The 19,135-nt window shown below is 52.2% G+C and overlaps 1 protein-coding gene across 1 annotated transcript in view; it reads left to right on the top strand.

Annotated features, from left to right (window-relative positions):
* Positions 1-19,135, top strand: part of SMARCC1 (SWI/SNF related, matrix associated, actin dependent regulator of chromatin subfamily c member 1) — a 67,939-nt gene that overhangs the window by 22,002 nt on the left and 26,802 nt on the right. The window contains exons 14-21 of the mRNA XM_064410926.1: positions 78-199; positions 2,004-2,075; positions 5,582-5,695; positions 6,405-6,558; positions 7,052-7,165; positions 8,764-8,823; positions 12,873-13,131; positions 14,751-14,912. Of these exons, the coding sequence (XP_064266996.1) occupies positions 78-199; positions 2,004-2,075; positions 5,582-5,695; positions 6,405-6,558; positions 7,052-7,165; positions 8,764-8,823; positions 12,873-13,131; positions 14,751-14,912 (1,057 nt within the window). The remainder of the gene's footprint in view (positions 1-77; positions 200-2,003; positions 2,076-5,581; positions 5,696-6,404; positions 6,559-7,051; positions 7,166-8,763; positions 8,824-12,872; positions 13,132-14,750; positions 14,913-19,135) is intronic.

The raw sequence follows: 19,135 nt of genomic DNA, 5'->3' as shown, positions 1-19,135 counted from the left end.
TCACAGGAGAGCCCCAAAGCTGTCCCTGCTTGTGTGTGTGTGCTGGCCTCACCCTGCTGTGTCCCCCTGTGCCCCAGGAGGACGAGGACCCCAACAAGGGCGACCAGAGCCGCTCCCTGGACGCGGGGGAGGACAATGTCACCGAGCAGACCAACCACATCATCATCCCCAGCTACGCCTCCTGGTTCGACTACAACTGGTGAGGGGCTGCCCACGGGGGGTTCCCTGGCCTGGTGGCTGCTCTGCCTGTGTCCTGTGCCCCTGTGACATCTCCTGTGGGGAGGCAGTCAGGTGCACACAGCACGCTCACCACGGCCAGCTCAGCCAGGAGAGGCAGCAGGGCCTTCTCGGGGTCAGCTCCAGAGAGGTTTGTTTCAGCACACCAAAGGGAAATGGGGGCAAAAGGCCTGGCCGTGTGCTGTGCACGAGGTTAAGAGTGGGAGGGCACAGGGGTGGCTTCAGGGGACATGGGGCCTGCCACCAGGGGTACCACAACCAAGGAGGGAGCAGGGAAAGGAGAAGCCAGCAGAATTTGGGGCATGTGGGGAAGGGTCTGGAGTGGTTCATGGTCCAGGTCTCCATGGGGAAGTCTTCTCCTTCAGCCTGGGTGGGAAAAACTATGGGAAATTCTTCCAAGGCAAGGCCCTGGGGGTTTCCCTGAGGAGGAAGGATTCAGAGGATTCCACAGCAGCCCTGGGGGTTTCCCTGAGGAGGAAGGATTCAGAGGATTCCAAGCAGCCCTGGGATTTTCCCTGAAGGGGGAAGGATTCAGAGGATTCCACAGCAGCCCTGGGGGTTGCTCTGAGGGGGAAGGATTCAGAGGATTCCACAGCAGCAGCCCTTGGGATTTCTCTGAGGGGGAAGGATTCAGAGGATTCCACAGCAGCCCTGGGGATTTCCCTGAGGAGGAAAGGATTCAGAGAATTCCACAGCAGCAGCCCTTGGGATTTCCCTGAGAGGGAAGGATTCAGAGGATTCCACAGCAGCAGCCCTTGGGATTTCTCTGAGGAGGGAAGGATTCAGAGGATTCCACAGCAGCAGCCCTTGGGATTTCCCTGAGGAGGGAAGGATTCAGAGGATTCCACAGCAGCAGCCCTTGGGATTTCTCTGAGGAGGGAAGGATTCAGAGGATTCCACAGCAGCCCTGGGGGTTTCCCTGAAGGGGAAGGATTCAGAGGATTCCACAGCAGCCCTGGGGGTTTCCCTGAGAGGGAAGGATTCAGAGGATTCCACAGCAGCCCTGGGGGTTTCTCTGAGGGGGAAGGATTCAGAGGATTCCACAGCAGCCCTGGGGGTTTCCCTGAGGAGGAAGGATTCAGAGGATTCCACAGCAGCCCTGGGGGTTTCCCTGAGGGGGAAGGATTCAGAGGATTCCACAGCAGCCCTGGGGTTTCCCTGAGGAGGAAGGATTCAGAGGATTCCACAGCAGCCCTGGGGTTTCCCTGATGGAGGAAGGATTCAGAGGATTCCACAGCAGCCCTGGGGTTTCCCTGATGGAGGAAGGATTCAGAGGATTCCACAGCAGCCCTGGGGTTTTCCCTGAGGGGGAAGGATTCAGAGGATTCCAGGCAGCCCTGGGGGTTTCCCTGAGGAGGAAGGATTCAGAGGATTCCACAGGCCAGGCTTCACTTGGTTTTGTTTTCTCACCAATCAGCCTGGGAGCTGAAGGAAGTGACTCTTGTTTAGGTCTGGTTCCATGTTTTGTGCTGAAATCAATCTGGCCCTTGTCAGGGGTTGGGAGTGAGGAAGAGGATTTCAGACAGGTTCTGCATACATTGATTTCCTTCTAATTCCCACCTCCATTCCTTTCTCTCTTTTACTTCTCTAGTCGTTGTCTGACCATTCTGTGTTTATCTCTACTGCTGAAAGCCTTTCTATTTTGCTTCAGAACTTGATTTTGAGGAAAAGTCACTGATTCTAGAGGGAGGACGTTTGTTGCAGCCTGGAATCCTCTTGGGGTCAGGGCTGTTTCAGGGTCTGACACCTGAACTGTTTTGTTGCAGCATCCACGTGATTGAACGTCGTGCACTTCCAGAGTTCTTCAATGGGAAAAACAAGTCCAAGACTCCAGAAATGTGAGTGAAACCTTGGAATGTGGGCAGTGACAGTGTGGCAGGATAAAGGAGCTTCCCATCCCAGAAATCCTGTGGCCACAGCTGGGTGTGTGAGAGGCTCATAGTTCCTGTAGGGCCTGAAAGAGGGACAGAGCCACTGACAGTGTTTGTCCATTGCTGTGGTAGGGATAAAAGTTTAAACACCAAAGTGATATTTGCCCCAGGTAAAATAAAACTGCTTTCCCCCAAGTAATACTGGAACAAATTCTCCAACTCTGTGTGGTACAAGGTGTGATCAACTTCCAAAATCATGTTAAAATGTCATGAAAGGGTAGAAGTGGAACAATCCTGCTTATTCCTCCCTCTCTCCTCATGCCATGCTCTGTTTCTGTATTTTGGTGTGTTGTAGATCCTGTCTCAGGCTGTGGAGTGAATTCTCTGTTGTGAGTTTGGTTATTCAGAGTGATCTTGAAAGGCCATGGATAAAGGAAGGATGGTCAAAGGCTTTGAACAATATGCTTGTTTCTATTAAAATGATGCTAAACCTGAGATTTCACACACAAAAATCCTGGGTTTGGACACACCAGAGTGTGCTGGGCAGTGGGACTGGCCTGGTTGGGGTCACTTTGTCCTGGTGTCAAATCTTGGCTTGGTTCCAAAGCTGCTTTTGGGGATTTTAGAAGGTGGCTTTTCAACCAAGTACTACAGGAAGTGTTTGAGGTGTCTCCTCATTGTCCTGATGTCATCTGGGCCCTTCATTGCCCATACACAGCATTCCATGGGATCCCAGAATGGTTTGGGCTGGAAAGGACCTTAAAAAACACCCAGTGCCACCCCTGCCATGGCAGGGACACCTCCCACTGTCCCAGGCTGTTCCCAGCCCTGTCCAGCCTGGCCTGGGACACTGCCAGGGATCCACGGCAGCCACAGCTGCTCTGGGAATTCCATCCCAGCCAGGAATTCCCAATTCCCAATCTCCCATCCATCCCTGCCCTGTGGCAGTGGGAGCCATTCCCTGTGTCCTGTCCCCCCATCCTTGTCCCCAGTCCCTCTCCAGCTCTCCTGGAGCCCCTTCAGGCCCTGCCAGGGCTCTGAGCTCTCCCTGGAGCTTCTCCTCTCCAGGGGAACATTCCCAGCTCTCCCAGGCTGGAGAGGAGAATCCCTGCAGGGGTTGTCCTTGTGCTGGAATCTCCCACCTCAGGTGTGGCTGCTGGTCTGTGATGCTTTGGGTCTGATAAAGAAACAGCAATTAGGGACTGTTCTTTCTCTTGGTGGTGTTTGTGCCCAGGAGCCCCTGGGGTGCAGCCAGGCTGTGCCTGGGCCTGTGCCAGGGCAGAAACAGCTCAGGCTGGAATGGAGCAGGTTCTGGCTGGAGAAAAGAGGAGTTTTGAGCTCTGAACAAGATGAGGCACTGGGATGGGGCTTTGGGAAGCTGGGGTTGCTCCTCCTTGGAGTCTTTCAGGCCTGCCTGGACAAAGCCCTAAGAAACCTGGTGACAATTCATGGCTTGAGCAGGAGCTTGGCTCAGACACCCCAAGGATTCCCAGTCCTTGGTGTGTCCTCCCAGCCTCTCTGCATGTGTGAGAGCAGAGGAAGCACAGCTGCACCCCAGAGCCCCAGCAGGGCTTGGGGGCAAGGGGCTCTGAAGATCCTCTTGTTCCACTGCCTGCCATTCCAAAATGGCTTTGTTCCAAGGCTCATCCAGCTCTGCCTCTGTTCCAGCAGTTGTGCTGCCCAGGAAATTGTAGTTTGGGGGTTTGTCAGGGTGAGAGGCAGCAGACAGCTGCAGTGTGAAGGAGTGTTCCTCTCCTGGATCTGTGGGCCCTGTGATTGTCACTGCAGGCCCAGGTGCCCTTCTGCAGCTGGCATCCCAAATCAGTGCTCCTGCTGCTCCTCCCTGGGCTGCCACTGCTCTCTGCCTGCCCTGGAAGCAGCCTGGGGACTCCTGCCAGTCCTCCTGTCATCCTGGAGATCTGGTTGTGGTGCCATTTTGGGGTTGTAGGAGCTGCACGTGGTCCTGGCTCTGTGTTTTCTTTTGAGATCAAAGAGGAACATCTCTCTGAATGGGGATGAGTGGCCTCCAGCTCAGTGTTCAGGCCAGAACATGGTGCTGGAGGAGCTCACACAGGTTCATCCTTGTGACAGCAGTGCCTGGGGTAGGCCCTGGGCAAAGGGATTCAGCTAAATCCTGCTTGACTTCTCACTGCTGACAGGTCATGGCTCAAAACCATCTCCTTTCAGAACCAACCTGGGAATGTTTCTGTCTTGGGCTTCTCCCTCCACTCTTGCTGTGACCTTTACTAATAAATACCAATTCCTGCAGCCAAGACCTGTTCCTGGGCAGGTTCTTCCCCTCCTCCCCTGGAGCATTCAGAAATGTTCTCAGTATTCCTCTCTGCAAGAAGCTCCTTTTTGTTTCTTGCCTCCCAAGCATCCCACATGGAGCCAAACACCTACTCCAGCAATTTTCTTCCAGCCAGTTGCACATATGATCTGGTCAGGAGGAAGATGTGGGATTTTGGCAGGGACATGTGCTTGCAGCATCTGCCTGCTCAGGCCTTGCCTGGATGATTTATATTTTTGGTTCCCAGCTGCTTCACATACTGCATGTGAAACATTCCCCCCTGGAATTTTCCAAAGGCAGAAATCTGCTTTAAAACCAGTGTTTTACCACAGCTTTGCATTGGATGCTCACTAAACAGAATCCTGCAATAATTTGGGTAGAAAAGGACCATAAAGCTCATCTCACTCCACCTACCTGCCATGGGCAGGGACACCTTCCATAGTCCAGGTTGCTCCAAGCCCCATCCAGCCTGGGTGGTGCCAACCTGTCTGTGGCAGATTGGGTTTGTTCCCTCTAAAGAGCAGGGCTATCAATAATTTTATGACAGGTTATTTTCTTCAGGATAATTTGTATTAGGAAGCATCAGTATACTCCAGAATCTTACTGAAATGGGGGAATCTCTGAGGGATTGTTTCTGCTCCAGCTGTTCCCAGCTGTGCTGGCTCTGGGCTCTTGTCCTCTGCTTTTCAAAGGTTTTTTCTTCTCCCTGTTCTCCAGCCTTTCCTGCCTCATCCCTTCATCCATTAAAAACTCCACATGCAGCCACAGCAGTGTTCCATTCACTTCTGCTTTTCTGTGCAGCTTTTTTCCTTCACACAGGGGTGCAGAAGGATTATTTATCCTGCTCCTGTGTGAAGACCAGACACCGTTCTTCTCCTCCTGCAGCTTCTATTCTGTTGTGGGAACATTTGATCAGTGACCAAGTTCCAACAGATAATTGTGTGATTTACAATTTCAACATGTTTCCATGTGCTGCTACTCCAAACACAGGAGAAAATCCAGAGTGAAACAGTCTGGAAGAGTGGGAATTCCGCTTACCTGTTGGTTCTGAAATTGCACCAACAAAAGAGATCTGTTGGTGTTTCCTGGTCAGAGACTGGTGTTTGTGGGGGTGAGTGTTGAAATGCCTGCCCTGGGCTGTGGGGGAACTCAGGGGACAGAGCTGGTGGCCTTTGTGTTGCAGATACCTGGCCTACAGGAACTTCATGATCGACACGTACCGCCTGAACCCGCAGGAGTACCTGACCAGCACAGCCTGCAGGAGGAACCTCACCGGGGACGTCTGTGCTGTCATGAGGTGACAGCCTGGCCTCTGGGGACCTCTGGGGGCTGGACCTTTGGGGGCTGCAGCTGCTGGGCATTTCCAGGCATCAGCAGCATCGTGGAATAACTGAGAGCGGAAAAGCCCTCCAAAGATTGAGCCCAGCCCTATCCCCAGCCCAGAGTACTGAGTGCCACATCCAGGCCTTACTTGGACAACTCTAGGCACCTCCCTGGACAGCCCCTGCCAAGGCCTGAGCACCCTTTCCATGGGGAAATCCCTGCTGTGCCCACCCTGAGCCTGCCCTGGCCCAGCCTGAGGCCGTTCCCTCTCTCCTGTCCCTGTTCCCTGGAGCACAGCCCAATTCCCCCAGCTGTCCCCTCCTGGCAGGAGCTGTGCAGAGCCACAAGGCCCCCCCGAGCCTCCTTTTCTCCAGGCTCAGCTCCTTCCCAGCTCCAGCCCCTTCCCAGCTCCATTCCCTGGACACACTCCAGCCCCTCAGGGTTTATCTTTGGGGCCCACAACTGGACTCAGTCAGGCTTTGGTTTATCCATCACTCTGCAGTGCCCTCAGGTGTGCACAGAGCTCCTGCTCTGGGATTTGTTTTGCTTTTTGGGATTAATGAAGGACTAGAGGAGCTCCTGGGTCTGGATTTGATCCAGCAACATCAGCTCTTTGTCCCCTCCCACATGAAGCACAATCAAACCTTTGGTGGCCAAGGCTGCATTTGTCCTGTTTTTCCCAGGGTCCACGCCTTCCTGGAGCAGTGGGGGCTCATCAACTACCAGGTGGATCCCGAGAGCCGCCCCATGGCCATGGGGCCTCCCCCAACCCCCCACTTCAACGTGCTGGCCGACACCCCCTCGGGGCTGATGCCGCTGCACATCCGCACCCCGCAGGTGAGCCGGGGCCCCGGGGCTGCCTCCCACAGCCAGGGGCAGAGCCCAGCTGGGGAACGTCCCCTTCCTGCCTGCCCAGCTGGGGAAGGTCCCCTTCCTGCCTGCCCAGCTGGGGGAAATGTCCCCCTTGCTGGGCAGCTGGGGGAAATGTCCCCCTTGCTGGGCAGCTGGGGGAAATGTCCCCCTTGCTGGGCAGCTGGGGGAAATGTCCCCCTTGCTGTGCAGCTGGGGAAATGTCCCCCTTGCTGTGCAGCTGGGGGAAATGTCCCCTTCCTGCCTCCCCAGCTGGGGGAAGTGTCCCCTGCCTGACAGCTGGGCCCAGCATCCAGGGCAGTTCTGTGCAGAACCACTCACACATTGCTCAGACATTTGTTTTAGTGTCTTGGGCTTGTGTGCAGCTTCTCTGTCCGGTCCATGTTCTGTTGAGTGTTGGTCTGAAAACCCTGGATAACTTTGTATTCCTGCCCCTCTCCCCTGTAATGTTTGTTCCCAGGTTCCAGCTGCCCAGCAGATGCTGAGCTTCCCTGAGAAGAACAAGGAGAAGCCAACTGACCTGCAGAACTTCGGCCTTCGCACAGACATCTACTCCAAAAAGACTCTGGCCAAGGCAAGTGTCCCCTCCAGCTCCCAGTGAGCTCTGTTGTTCCTCAGGTGTCCCCCACTCTGTGTCCCTGAGGTGACTTGTGTTGCTCCTCCACTCCTGCTCTGGGTGTCTTCCATCCCTGTGCAGGACACTGCAGTGGGAGGCTGTGCTGGAATTCTGATTTCGTGGGAATAAAGACATGGACAGCTTCCCAGAGCAGTCCACACTGTCAGCCTCAGATGCCAAGCTCGCTGTGTTCCTGCATGTCCTGCTGGAATGGCTCAGCATCAGCAAACCATCCAAGGGTTCAGGACACAGAGAGCTTCCAGCAGGATCTCTGCCTCTCCTGGTCCCCAGGCTGGCAGACAGGGACCCCAGTTCCCACTGGTTGGTGTCCTGGGGGCTTCTGGGCACTGTCATTGCAGAGTGTCACACAGGGTAATGAAACTTGGGAGGCATCTTTGCAGTGGTGTGTTGATTCCACAGCCTCCTGCTTTTCCCTGCCCCCTGTGTGTCCCTGGAGGTGCTGTGGGAGTGCCAGGGTACCTCAGCACAGCCTCCAGTGGGAACTGGGACTGTCCAGGCTGGTAGTGCCCCTCCTGGGTGGCACCAGGCTAATTCTGTGCCATTGGTTCATTGTCCTCAGAGGTCACTGTAAAAAACAACTATTTACACACTATTTACCACTTCAGACCATCCTTTAAAAACCCCACAAACCCAAACCAGATCTCGAGGTATTTTTATAAAGCTGGTTCCATCTCACATTTCATGGATTGACTTTTTCACATGTTAAGAGGTATAAATGCTCTCCAAATTGATAAATGTGTTGCTGGTTCTGGGCTCAGGCTCTGTTTACAGGGGCTGTGAACTGGAGCAGGTTTGTTGGCAGATTGCCCTGTTTGGTTTCTGTGTGCTGGGGCTTTTGGCTGTGGAGAGCAGCAGTTGGGTGACTCACATTGATTAATGTTCTGTGTGGGTTAATGAGCTGTTTGAAATGCATCTGGAGATAACATTTATTATCCTAAATAGCCTCTTCCTCTCAGTCTAGCACAGAGCCATCCAGTGGTGCTGATGTTCCTTAGGAGCTGTCAGGGTGTCAGGGAGGGGAAGCTCCACCAGGAATTTGGAACTTTTATCCCATCTGAGCAGTTTACCACGAGGGGCAGATTTGGGAGCAGCAGATAATCCTGTTGGAATTACTCTGCCTTCTCACACACCTCATCCCACTGTAAAGAGTTATTTCTCTACTGAGTGACTGATGAACTTGGAGATAAATTAACTTATTTTGGACCAGCCCAGCCCACTCTGCCTCCAGCACTCAGAGGGGGTTTATTATTCAGGAAACCCCTCTCTGCTGCCTGTGCAGGCACAGATCACTGGGGGAGGAGGGTGCAGATCCCTTTGCTTTAGCTCAGAAGGTGTGGTGGGAAGTTGGGGTGTGTGACCCCCAGCTGTGCCTTCACTGAGGAGTAAATCATGGACCCCTGCACAGCTGGAGGGGGGAGGTTGGAGTGGATCAAATCACAGCTTCTTCCCCTTTCCCCCTCAGTGTTTTCTCCTACAAGGTTTTGTTCAAGAAGTCCTCTGTTTCACCTTTTTTTTCCCCCTCCTGTGTTTTGTAGAGTAAAGGTGCAAGTGCTGGCAGAGAATGGACAGAGCAGGAGACACTGCTGCTGTTAGAGGTGAGTTCATGAGCCAAGCCAAGAGGGGCAGGTCAGGCTTTAAAAATCCACAATTTTTTAGAGTTAGATGACAGCTGCCATCATGGCTACAAGAGTGTTGCTGCCAAAAAGAGATGGCAGGAGCATCTCTGTGAGAGAGGGGCTGCCTGTGTCTGAGGTTTGCTTCTAACTTGGACCTGCAAGCCAGAAATGAAGCATTTAGGAGTTTGTGTTAGTCAGGAGCAGGTTTTGCAGTGCAGAGAGGTGCTTTCATTCAGCAGGACTCACTGACAGTGTGAAGTGATGTCACTAATTCAAATCGTGGTAAATATTCAGGTAAAGGTTTACCTGGCACTCAGATAAATTCTTGGGAATCTTGATTTCCAAGCCATGCCACAGCCTAGGGAAACAGCTCATTTTGGAAGCTGAAGTGCTTGAGAAACAGCTGAGGCCACGGAGAAGGCAAGTTCTTTGGAAGCTCCTTCATCCCATCTGTCTCCTCCTTGGGGTGTTCTTTGAGCTTTTTCTGGAAGTCTACAAAAAAAATCTCCCTGAGATCCTTCCATGAGGTGCCTTATGGTGCAGGCTGGTGTCCCCAGGTGGCTTCCAGTGAAGCTCTGGAGCACTTGGGGACGGGTGGAATTGGAACTGCAGTGGGGATGGAGCCCTCAGAGGAGCTGCAGAGGGTTCTGGGCTCTCACATCAGGGCAGTTGTTTCTCTCTGCCTCAGCAGAAGAATCTCAGTGGCCTGAAATAATTTAAAGTGCTTCCACTTCCTGCAAAGACAAGATCTTCTCCCCATCTTTGCTTTCACAGGAACGTTTTCCTGATTCAGAGGCTGCATGGCTGATTTCTTTCTTTTAAAGTAATTCAGAGTTCTGAGAACTGCAGTTTAGGGCTCTGTTTTTGTTGGGTTTTATTTGCAGAGCTCAGAGCAAACTGCAATTGCCTGGTTGTTTCAGCTTTTTTGTCTTCCCATGTGTCAATAAACCCATTGAAAAGTTAATTTCCTGGGGAAAAGCCTGGAGGATGGACCTGTGTCAGTGCCAAATGAGCAGCTGTGATTCAGTCTTCACACATATGGAGTGTGGTCATCAAACAGCCAAAATCTCCCATTTTTTCTTCTTTATTTTAGGTTGATATTCACTGTTTAGCCAATACTTTTCTATTGGCACATGGAAAAATTTTGCTTATGGGGTGTAAACAGCTGTTTTCCATGGCATTCTTGTAAGGAAAAACAAGGCTAATGCCTTGATATACTGACTTCTTTCCTTTTTTATTTATTTAAATATATTATTGTAATATTTAATATTAATAGTACTGTTATTTAAAATTCATTGGTTTGTATGTTTTTAGCTTATGGTCATACACTGCATGTTGTAGCCCAATGAAATAATCCAGTGACATATTCTATGTTTAAAACAAACCAAACCCCCCCCTAAATCTTGAGATTGCAATTCTGTTTAATGAGTTTAAATTAATAATGTTTTTGTTCCTCCTTTTTCATGGACTTGCTCCATGAATAAATCAGTAAAGAGTATATCAGTTCAAGCATAAGTAATTCAGCTGTAACAAGCCAGCTCAGTCCAATTAAATCCTCAGGGTAGCTTTGGGCAAATAGATAGGCAGCGAAGTTCCAAATAATAAATCGTATCTGAAATATAATTATTGGCCTTCTGCCTGTTGACTGAATAATTTGGGGGAGGAAATAGAGTTTTCCTCCCCAAAGCAGCCTCCCTGCACAGCCCTGTCCGTGTCCCCACGGCTCAGGCAGAGTTAAATGCATTTTCAGCTATTTTTAGGAAGGACATTTATTGCGAGCGAGGGTTTGTCTGGCAGGAAAACAACAGACGGGGAAGGAGGAGGAGCAGAAAGCAGAAATTTGGGGGTTGAGAAGCAGAGCTGATCTCATGTGCCAGTGGGGTTAAAAATGGAGATGGGGACTGAGAGCCCAGAGGTGAAACTAGGGAAAGGGCAATAAAGGCTGAGCAGAGAATAAATGTCTCCCTTGAGTGTGGCCTGCTGAGCTGAGGAAGGGACCTTGGAAGGTGCCAGGGGCAGGAGAAGGGCTCAGCAGGGCTTGGGATGGTCATTCCCATGGGGGGGAGCAGGCTGGCCAGTGCAGCCTGTCCCAGGGCATTCCCAAGGCCAGGGCTCTCCCTCAGCTCTCCCATCCCATGGTGGTGCTGCTCGGGGTCTTCAGCAGCTCCTGGCTGTTCTCCCCACCCAGCTGACCCCTCCTGCTGCTGGGAGGGAGGGAGCAGGGAGCCAGAGGCTCTCTGGAGACATGCTGGGGCTTTTCCACCCGAGTTAAGCAGTGAGACCTTCCTGGGAGAGAGACACTTCAGCCAGGTTTGAGCTTCAGTCACCCTGGGAAGTGCTGCCCACTGCATGTCCTTCCAGTTGGATCCATGTTGGATCTCTGGTGCTGTTGGATTGAATTGTCTGTCCTTGTAGCCAGTTTGCTTCCACATCTTTGCAAACAGGAGCATTTTTTGCAAACACTTTCCTGACCTCAGCTGACCCTGTGCAGCCACAGCATGCCTGAGGGCCCCGTGCAGGTCGATGTTTTGTCCTTGAGGAATTCTCAGAGCTTCTGCTTTAACTGCACAAATACTGAAACACTTCAGAGCTGCTCTGAAGACAGCAGTGTGTTTGGAAGGGACCTTAGAGCTCATCCCTCCCCAGCCCTGCCGTGGGCAGGGACACTTTCCACCATCCCAGGTAGCTCCAAGCCCCATCCAGCCTGGTGCTGGTGTTCCACAGAAGTTGGTTTGTATTCTGGGCCCTTCCCAGATGGAGGAACTCTGAGCACCAGGCTGGTGGCTCAGTTTGGATCTTCCTCTTGTCCCTGGGAAGTGCTGAAACCCCCAGCACAGGAATGGTGTGTTCCTGAGCCCTGCTCTCCCACCTTGGGCCTGTTCTCCTTGTGACCTCTGGCAGATCCAGCTCTGAGCTCTCCCTCCCTGCTCTGAGAGTTCAGTCAGTCTGGAAAGTTGAGATTTCTGGGAGTTCTCAGCCTTGTGGGGGAGATTTACTTGGGAAAACTCATTTTCACACTGATCATCTTCTGCCAGAAACTCAAATGGTTTTTTGCCTTTTCTGGGTGACTGCACCATGAATCCTCTCAGAAATGTAAAAGTTAATGGTTCAGGATATGTCAGTATTTATTTTATACTGTTGACATACTGCACTGAAACAATGTTAAGGGGAAAAAAAATGGCTTGTTAAGGAGTAATAATTTATTAGGCTGTGACTTGGAGGGTTTTACAGGATTAATGTGTTGGTTTTTCAGGAGCTAGTGCAGGACCTTCAGTAGCTCCTTGCTGTTGAATTGTTTTAAGACTTTTCTTGAGGAAGTTTAAACATGACTGAAATTCAGAATTATGTCTTTGACATGATCTGCAAGTTCTTACTTTATCAGGTGCCTTATCTAGCCAGTAATGATTTGTTAGCCCTGATTTCAACAGAAATCACACTGTGCACAGCTCCTGCAGAACTGGTCTCTCCTGGCTTCAGGGTGTGGGATAGATTTCTCTCTTTTCCCCTGGTCTCTTGGTTTGATGCTTTTCCACTTCCATTGCATCTGTTGGATCTAAAGACTCGATTTCACCATCACAGCCAGTCCACATTTAGAAACAGAGAAATAGATCCTGTTACTGTCCCAAAGAGCTTCCTGTGTTCAGAGAGGGAACAAGAGTCCTTGGGGGGAGTGCTGGGAATTAAAGGATTGTGAGACTTGGTAGGAAAGGCAGATTTAGCTCTCTGAGGAAGCAAAATGGGGAAACACCTACTGTGCAGATCTTAGTAAATCCCAAGTCTTCTGACAATTCTTTCTGATGCAGTAACAGCATCCACTCCTGTGACGCTCCCTGTGGCTTCAGCGTCACTGATACCCAGGGAAATTCTCATATTTCTTACGCAGATAATTTTGATACCACAAAAAACCCATTTTTAGTAGTTGTCAGATCCCCATTTACTGCTCCATCCCACAACAACCAGTATGGATACCCTTTTTCCCCACAGCAGCTTTGCTTTCCCCGAGTAGCCACCGCTTTTGCCTTTTGCAGGCCCTGGAGATGTACAAGGACGACTGGAACAAGGTGTCGGAGCACGTGGGCAGCCGCACGCAGGACGAGTGCATCCTGCACTTCCTGCGCCTGCCCATCGAGGATCCCTACCTGGAGAACTCGGACGCCTCGCTGGGGCCCCTGGCCTACCAGCCCGTGCCCTTCAGCCAGTCGGGCAACCCCGTCATGAGCACCGTGGCCTTCCTGGCCTCCGTGGTGGACCCGCGCGTGGCCTCGGCCGCCGCCAAGGCCGCCCTCGGTACGGCGCAGCCCTGGACCCCCACATCCCTCGTCCCTCACCCCACGTCCTTGCCCCACGTCCCTCGCCCCTCACCCCACGTCCTTGCCCCACATCCCTCGTCCCTCACCCCACGTCCTTGACCCACGTCCCTCGCCCCTCATCCCATGTCCCTTGCTCCATGTCCCTTGCCCCAGGTCCCTTGCCCCATGTCCTTGCCCCACATCCCTCACCCTATGTCCTTGCCCCATGTCCCTCACTCCTCACCCCACGTCCTTGCCTCACATAAGTCACCCCTCACTCCATGTCCTTGCCCCATGTCCCACGTCCCTCACCCCACATCCTCGCCCCACGTCCCTCGCCGCACATCCCTCGCCCCCTGCATTGTCCCCCCCTAGCCCCTGTGTTGTCCCCCCTTGCCCCATGTCCCTTGCCCCACTTCCCTTGCCCCTCACATTGTCCCCCCTAGCCCATGTGTTGTCACCCCGTGTCCCCCAGCCTGTGTCTGCCTGCCCCTCCAGCCACAGGGGTGCAGAGTCCTCCATGAGCAGTTAAACACAGGACTTGGGGGTACAGGTTATGTAGGAGAAGCTCTGCTCTCCCAAGGTTTGTGTTCTGCTCCCCTGAAATCCTGTTTGCAGCCAGGGTGCCCTGCTCAGGCACAGCTGGGGTGTCACATCCAGCTCTGGGCTCCTCAGGCCAAGGAGCTGCTGCAGAGGGTCCAGCAGGGCCCACAGAGATGTTCAGGGCTCTGGGGCATCCCTGATGAGCAGGGACTGCAGGAGCTGGGCCTGCTCCCAGGGATCCCATCCATCCACACAAATCCTCAACCTGTGTGCCAGGAGAAGGGAGCCAGACTCTGCTCAGTGACAGGACAAGGAGCAGTGGCCACAAAGCAAACCACAAGAGCTCCAGCTCAGAGCAGGAGCAGCCTCTGTCCATGGAGGGGCAGAGCCTGGAACAGCTGCCAGGGGGGCTGGAGTCTCCTCTCTGGAGACATCCCAGACCCCCCTGGACACAGCCCAGGGACCCTGCCCTGCCAGGGGGGTGACACCCAGACCTCCCAACCCAGGCATTCTGTGAAGCTGGAGTGGCTCCAGAAGGCCCCTGAGTGCCCAGGAATGGCTGGTGTTGCCTTCTGCCCCCACTGCTCCTGGTGTGTTTGCACCTGGTGGTTGGTGTTCCTCTGAGCACTGTCACCAGTGCAGCTCTGGGTAAATTCAGTCTGGATCTTGCCATTTTCCTGTTTTACCTGTGTGAAATGATTTGCCAGAGATCTTAGAATTCCCAGACTGGACTGAGTTGGAAGGGGCCTTAAAAGGACCTCCTGATCCACCTCCTGCAATGGGCAGACACATCTTTTACTAGAAGGTTCAAATCTTGAGTGGACATTGCATGTGTCCACTTGATAAAATAGTTCCTTTCAATTTTATCCTTGTTTTTCCACACAAAACACAATTTTGTGTAATTGGGAAGAGACTCTTCTACCACACCTGAAAGGCAGAAACAACCACCTCGTGTGAAAGGAAGGAACTCAGCCATTTGAGAATTCCCTTTGTCCCAGGGTTTACCTGCACACAGAGAAAATGTGGTTTAATTTAAGCCCCAGACCATCTCATGCTGTGTGTCATGTCCCACAGAGGAGTTCTCCCGGGTCAGAGAGGAGGTGCCCCTGGAGCTGGTGGAGGCCCACGTGAAGAAGGTGCAGGAAGCAGCTCGAGCCTCTGGGAAGGTGGATCCCACCTACGGCCTGGAGAGCAGCTGCATCGCAGGCACAGGCCCCGAGGAGCCCGAGAAGATGGGTGAGTGCTGCATCCCCTGCTTTCCTCTGAGTCCTGGGAACCCCCAGGTTCCCCTCCAAATTCTCCTCCTCCCCCAGGAGGTGGAGGTTGTGGGTAGGGAGAAGGGGGTGGGTTGTTCTGCTCACTGCAGGATTGACTCGGACACTGAACTGAGGATTTTAGGGCTGCCTTGAGTTCTAGGAGCTTGTTCTCCTGCTCTCACTGTGTGGAAGTGCTGTTGCTTGGGGTGCACAGAGTGGACTGGCCAAAAATACCAGAGCAGGATATTCCATTGGTTGGGTGCTGGAGAATTCAAGACAAAATGATAGTCATGAAGTTTTTGCATAGAAAGTTGTTCAAGACCTTCAGTCTAAAGTGACTAAACTTAGTATTAATTCTGCTGAAGTAATGCAATTAATTTGTATTATTAATACAAATCTGTTGTCTCCTTATGATATTGTGCATTTAGCTCCAGTTTTGTTTCTGCCTTTGTGGTGTTAAAGCAAACTGAGGGGTTTGGGCAGTGGGTTTTAGGGTGGATCTGGTACTCTTGAGTGTGTTGCTCACTGTGGAGGCAGCAGCAGAGGCATTTCTGATGAAGTGCTGGACTGGCACATGATAACCCTGGCTCTGGTGGGGCTGGAATTCTGCTGGGCTTCACCTGTGTGTGTTAACAAGCTCTGGTTTAATTTCTGTGGTGTTCAGCAATTATTCTGCTGTTAAGCCTCTTCTCTGAAACCCTGCCTGGTGCAAATTGGCTGCTGATTGCTCTGGAGAGTCAAAGCAGCTCCCTGGGAAGTGAAGCCCTGTGTGCCCCTCTCTGTTGGCCCTGGTGGCTCTCCCCAGCAGGAGGAGCAGACACTGTTTACTCCATCCCCAGGGCTTTCCAAGGCTTTGCTGTCCTCATTTGGTTACAGATCCACAATCTTGTCACTGCTGCTTTCTCCCAGCCCTGTTGGCTCCTGCTTTGTTCAGCTTATCTCAAATGATTTCAGTGACTGGCCATGAAAAGGCACGTCTGGCTCTGGGTGAAGCTGAGCAGGATGTGATGGAGCCTGACTGGGAGGCTGGCTTTGGGATGTGCCCTGCTGTCACCCTGTCCAGGCACACGAGCAAGGTGCCACATTGTGGGCTGGCATCACCAGGGGCTGTGCTTGGTGCTCTTCACTTTCAACTGCTACCCACAGAGGGCTGCTATTTATAGCTCTCAATGTCCATTGCAAAACTACCCAGTACATGAGATTACAAAATGCCATTTAAATCACCAAGATAGTTTTTAATTAGCAAAGAAACAAACAAACCACTCAGCCCTTCTGTCACACGTCTCAGTTGTGCACTCAGTGGGACAGACTTGCCATGAGGCAGCTCGGTGCTTTGGGATGGTGGGCACTGTGTGCTGGAAGGGGAAGAGAAACATCTGGAGCATCTGCTGCTCCCTGTTCCTCAGAGCTGACAGCAGGCATTGAAGCTCTGCTGGAAGGACAAGCTTTGGGTTTATTTACAAGTCAGCTATAAACCAAATCTCTGTGTTACTCCATCTGGGGCTGAGTTTAATTTCATAGTTGTTTTAAAATAAGGTCAGCTTAGACTGGAAGAAAAATTTAACTTTTGTTCCCCTTTCCCATCTTCTCCCAGCACAGGTGTCTCTGTGGGTTGTTAAGAACTTCACAGGATCATTTCAGTTGGAAAAGCCCTCCAAGATCACAGAGTCCAGGCTGTGCCTGGTCCTTGTCCCCAGCCCTGAGTGCCACCTCCAGGCCTTCCTGGGATACCTCCAGGGATTGGGGCTCTAAACCTCCCTGGGCAGCCCCTTCCAGTATTTAACAGCCCTTTGCACAAAGGAATTCCTGCTGCTGTGCACCCTGAGCCTCCCTTGGCACATCCTGAGGCCGTTCCCTCCTGCCCTGTAACGCGTTTGCTGCTTGGACTTTTCCCTTTGCCAGGCTGCACGTTGGCCCTTTCTGACCCTTTCTCTGGGAGAATTTGGGCCCAGGCTGGCGCTGGGGATGTGAGGTGCCTGTCAGTGAGCCTGGGGGTGTCGGGGCAGCTCCCAGCCCAGGCAGCTCGGGGTGAGCAGCGTGGGGAGCCCAGCCCGGCCCCGGCGGCGTTAATGCGATTTGTGCTGGGCTGTGACTAATGGAATAAATTAGGGCAGGAGCAGATGGTTCTCCCTGGGGGAGCTGCTCAGCCCGAGTGAACTGGGTCACTCTGCAATCTGTGGTGCCTCCCACCCCCCAGAGCTGGGCACAGGGACCCCCAGTGTCCGTGGCAGGGGTTGTGCCATGGCTGTGCTCGGACACCAGGGGATTGTACCCCAGAGCTGAGCAGGGATGGAAACATCTGCTGGGGCTTCCAGATGGGAATGAAAGCCCACTGGCTGTTATATTGGCATAGAATCAAAGGATGTTGGGCTGGGAGGGACCTCAGGGATCATCCAGTGCCACCCCTGCCATGGCAGGGACACCTCCCACTGTCCCAGGTGAGCCCCGTCCAGCCTGGCCTGGGCACTGCCAGGGATAGCCACGGCTGCTCTGGGAAATCTGTTCCAGTCCCTCCCCACCCTCCCAGGGAACAATTCCTTCCCAATATCCAATCTAACCCTGCCCTCTTTCTCTTCAAAGCCATTCCCCGAGTCCTGCCCCTCCATCCATTCTGTAATGGAACCACAGAATGCTGGTTTTATATTTAAATGCAACTGTGGAGAAATAAAAGTATCTGCCTACAGTTCTATCCTATAATTAAAGTTCATTAGCTGTTATATTTCAAAAATAAAATTATATCAGAGCTGCATAATATTTTTAAACTATTTAATATCAGTGAATTATAGTCTATATGGAATGTGGAAAGGGAAAATGACTGGAACAGATTGGAGAAGCTTAAGTTAATACCCAAGAATCTCCTCTCCTAAGTCTTCATTGTTAGGTTTTCTAAGAGCTGGTGATAATTCCTTTTAAGTTGATAAAGTGAGGCTTCAGTGGAGTTAGGAGGAGACCGGAGTGGTTCAGATGCTGTGGTGAGTGTGGTGGGCTCTGTCTCCTGCTTTCATAGAGTCACAGAAAGGTTTGGGTTGGAAGGACCCTAAAACCCATCCAGTGCCACCCCTGCCATGGCAGGGACACCTCCCACTGTCCTGGGGTGCTCCAGGCCCTGTCCAGCCTGGCCTTGGGCACTGCCAGGGATCCAGGGGCAGCCACAGCTGCTCTGGACAACCTGCTGTAAGGTTTTAAACAGTTCCCACAATAAATCCCAGGAGCTTTGAGTGCTGCCCCAGCTGACTGGAGCTGCTCTGCAGCTGTGCCAGTGACAGTGGCCCCAGGGGAGCAAAGGAGGATCCAGCTCTTGGGGCTGGGATGCAGCTCCAGAGAAGGGCAAGATCCAGCACACCTGTGCTGTTTCATCATTTCCAGGAAGTCTTTGTTCATGTCTTTCCAAGGTGCTTAATGACACTGATTTCTCAAGGCAGCCTCTGCAGGGCTATGTGAGCATTTCAGGTCTTACTCCAGCAGATATTTCCCTGACACCCATCCTGGGGACCTCAGGCTGCAGCTGCTCTGTGCCAGGGAGTGAGGGACTGTGGTTTGATTGCCTGCATCCCATCACCAGTAAATGCTGCCAGGGGAGGGTTAAATTCACCATTTTGGGCATGGGTTTGATTCATTCCCAAACACACGCACTCTAAAACACCACACACAAGGAGGGCACATACACCCAGTTATTTTAGTCATGTTTGGCAGGGAGATTTCTCTGCTGCTCTCCAGGGTGAGAACTCTGAGGTGATGGAAGCATTCCTAAACCAGTGGATTCCAGAGTGCCTGGAATATTATAATAATATTATAATAATACAATAATAAGATGATAATATTACAATAATATTATAATAATAATATAGCTTTGGGGGTATCCCAGGGGCTGGGTCTGTACCCCCAGGGGTTGAGCCCATCATCCTCTCCTGCTGAATTCTGTGGCTCACACAGAGGCTGCTGTGGCTTTTCCAGCTCCCCAGCAGCATTCCCAGCTCCCCAGGCTTCCCTGTGGAGCCCCCCTGTTGCTGAGCCCCCAGGCTGAGTGAGGCAGGAGCAGAGGCAGCTCTGGTGGCTGTGCAGCCCTGATTTATTGTGGGAAATGTAAATGATGGTTTAGATAACAGCATCATTATCATACCCAGGGCTGGGATATTTCCACAGCTATCGTGTGTTTCCTCTCAATTAAATGTTAATGTCCCAGCCTGCCTGTGACAGGCTGTG

This window comes from Passer domesticus, chromosome 1, assembly GCF_036417665.1.
Source record: "Passer domesticus isolate bPasDom1 chromosome 1, bPasDom1.hap1, whole genome shotgun sequence".
Classification (NCBI taxonomy): domain Eukaryota; kingdom Metazoa; phylum Chordata; class Aves; order Passeriformes; family Passeridae; genus Passer; species Passer domesticus.
Note: the sequence above shows the minus strand (reverse complement) of the source record. Positions and strands in the feature narration are given on the sequence as shown.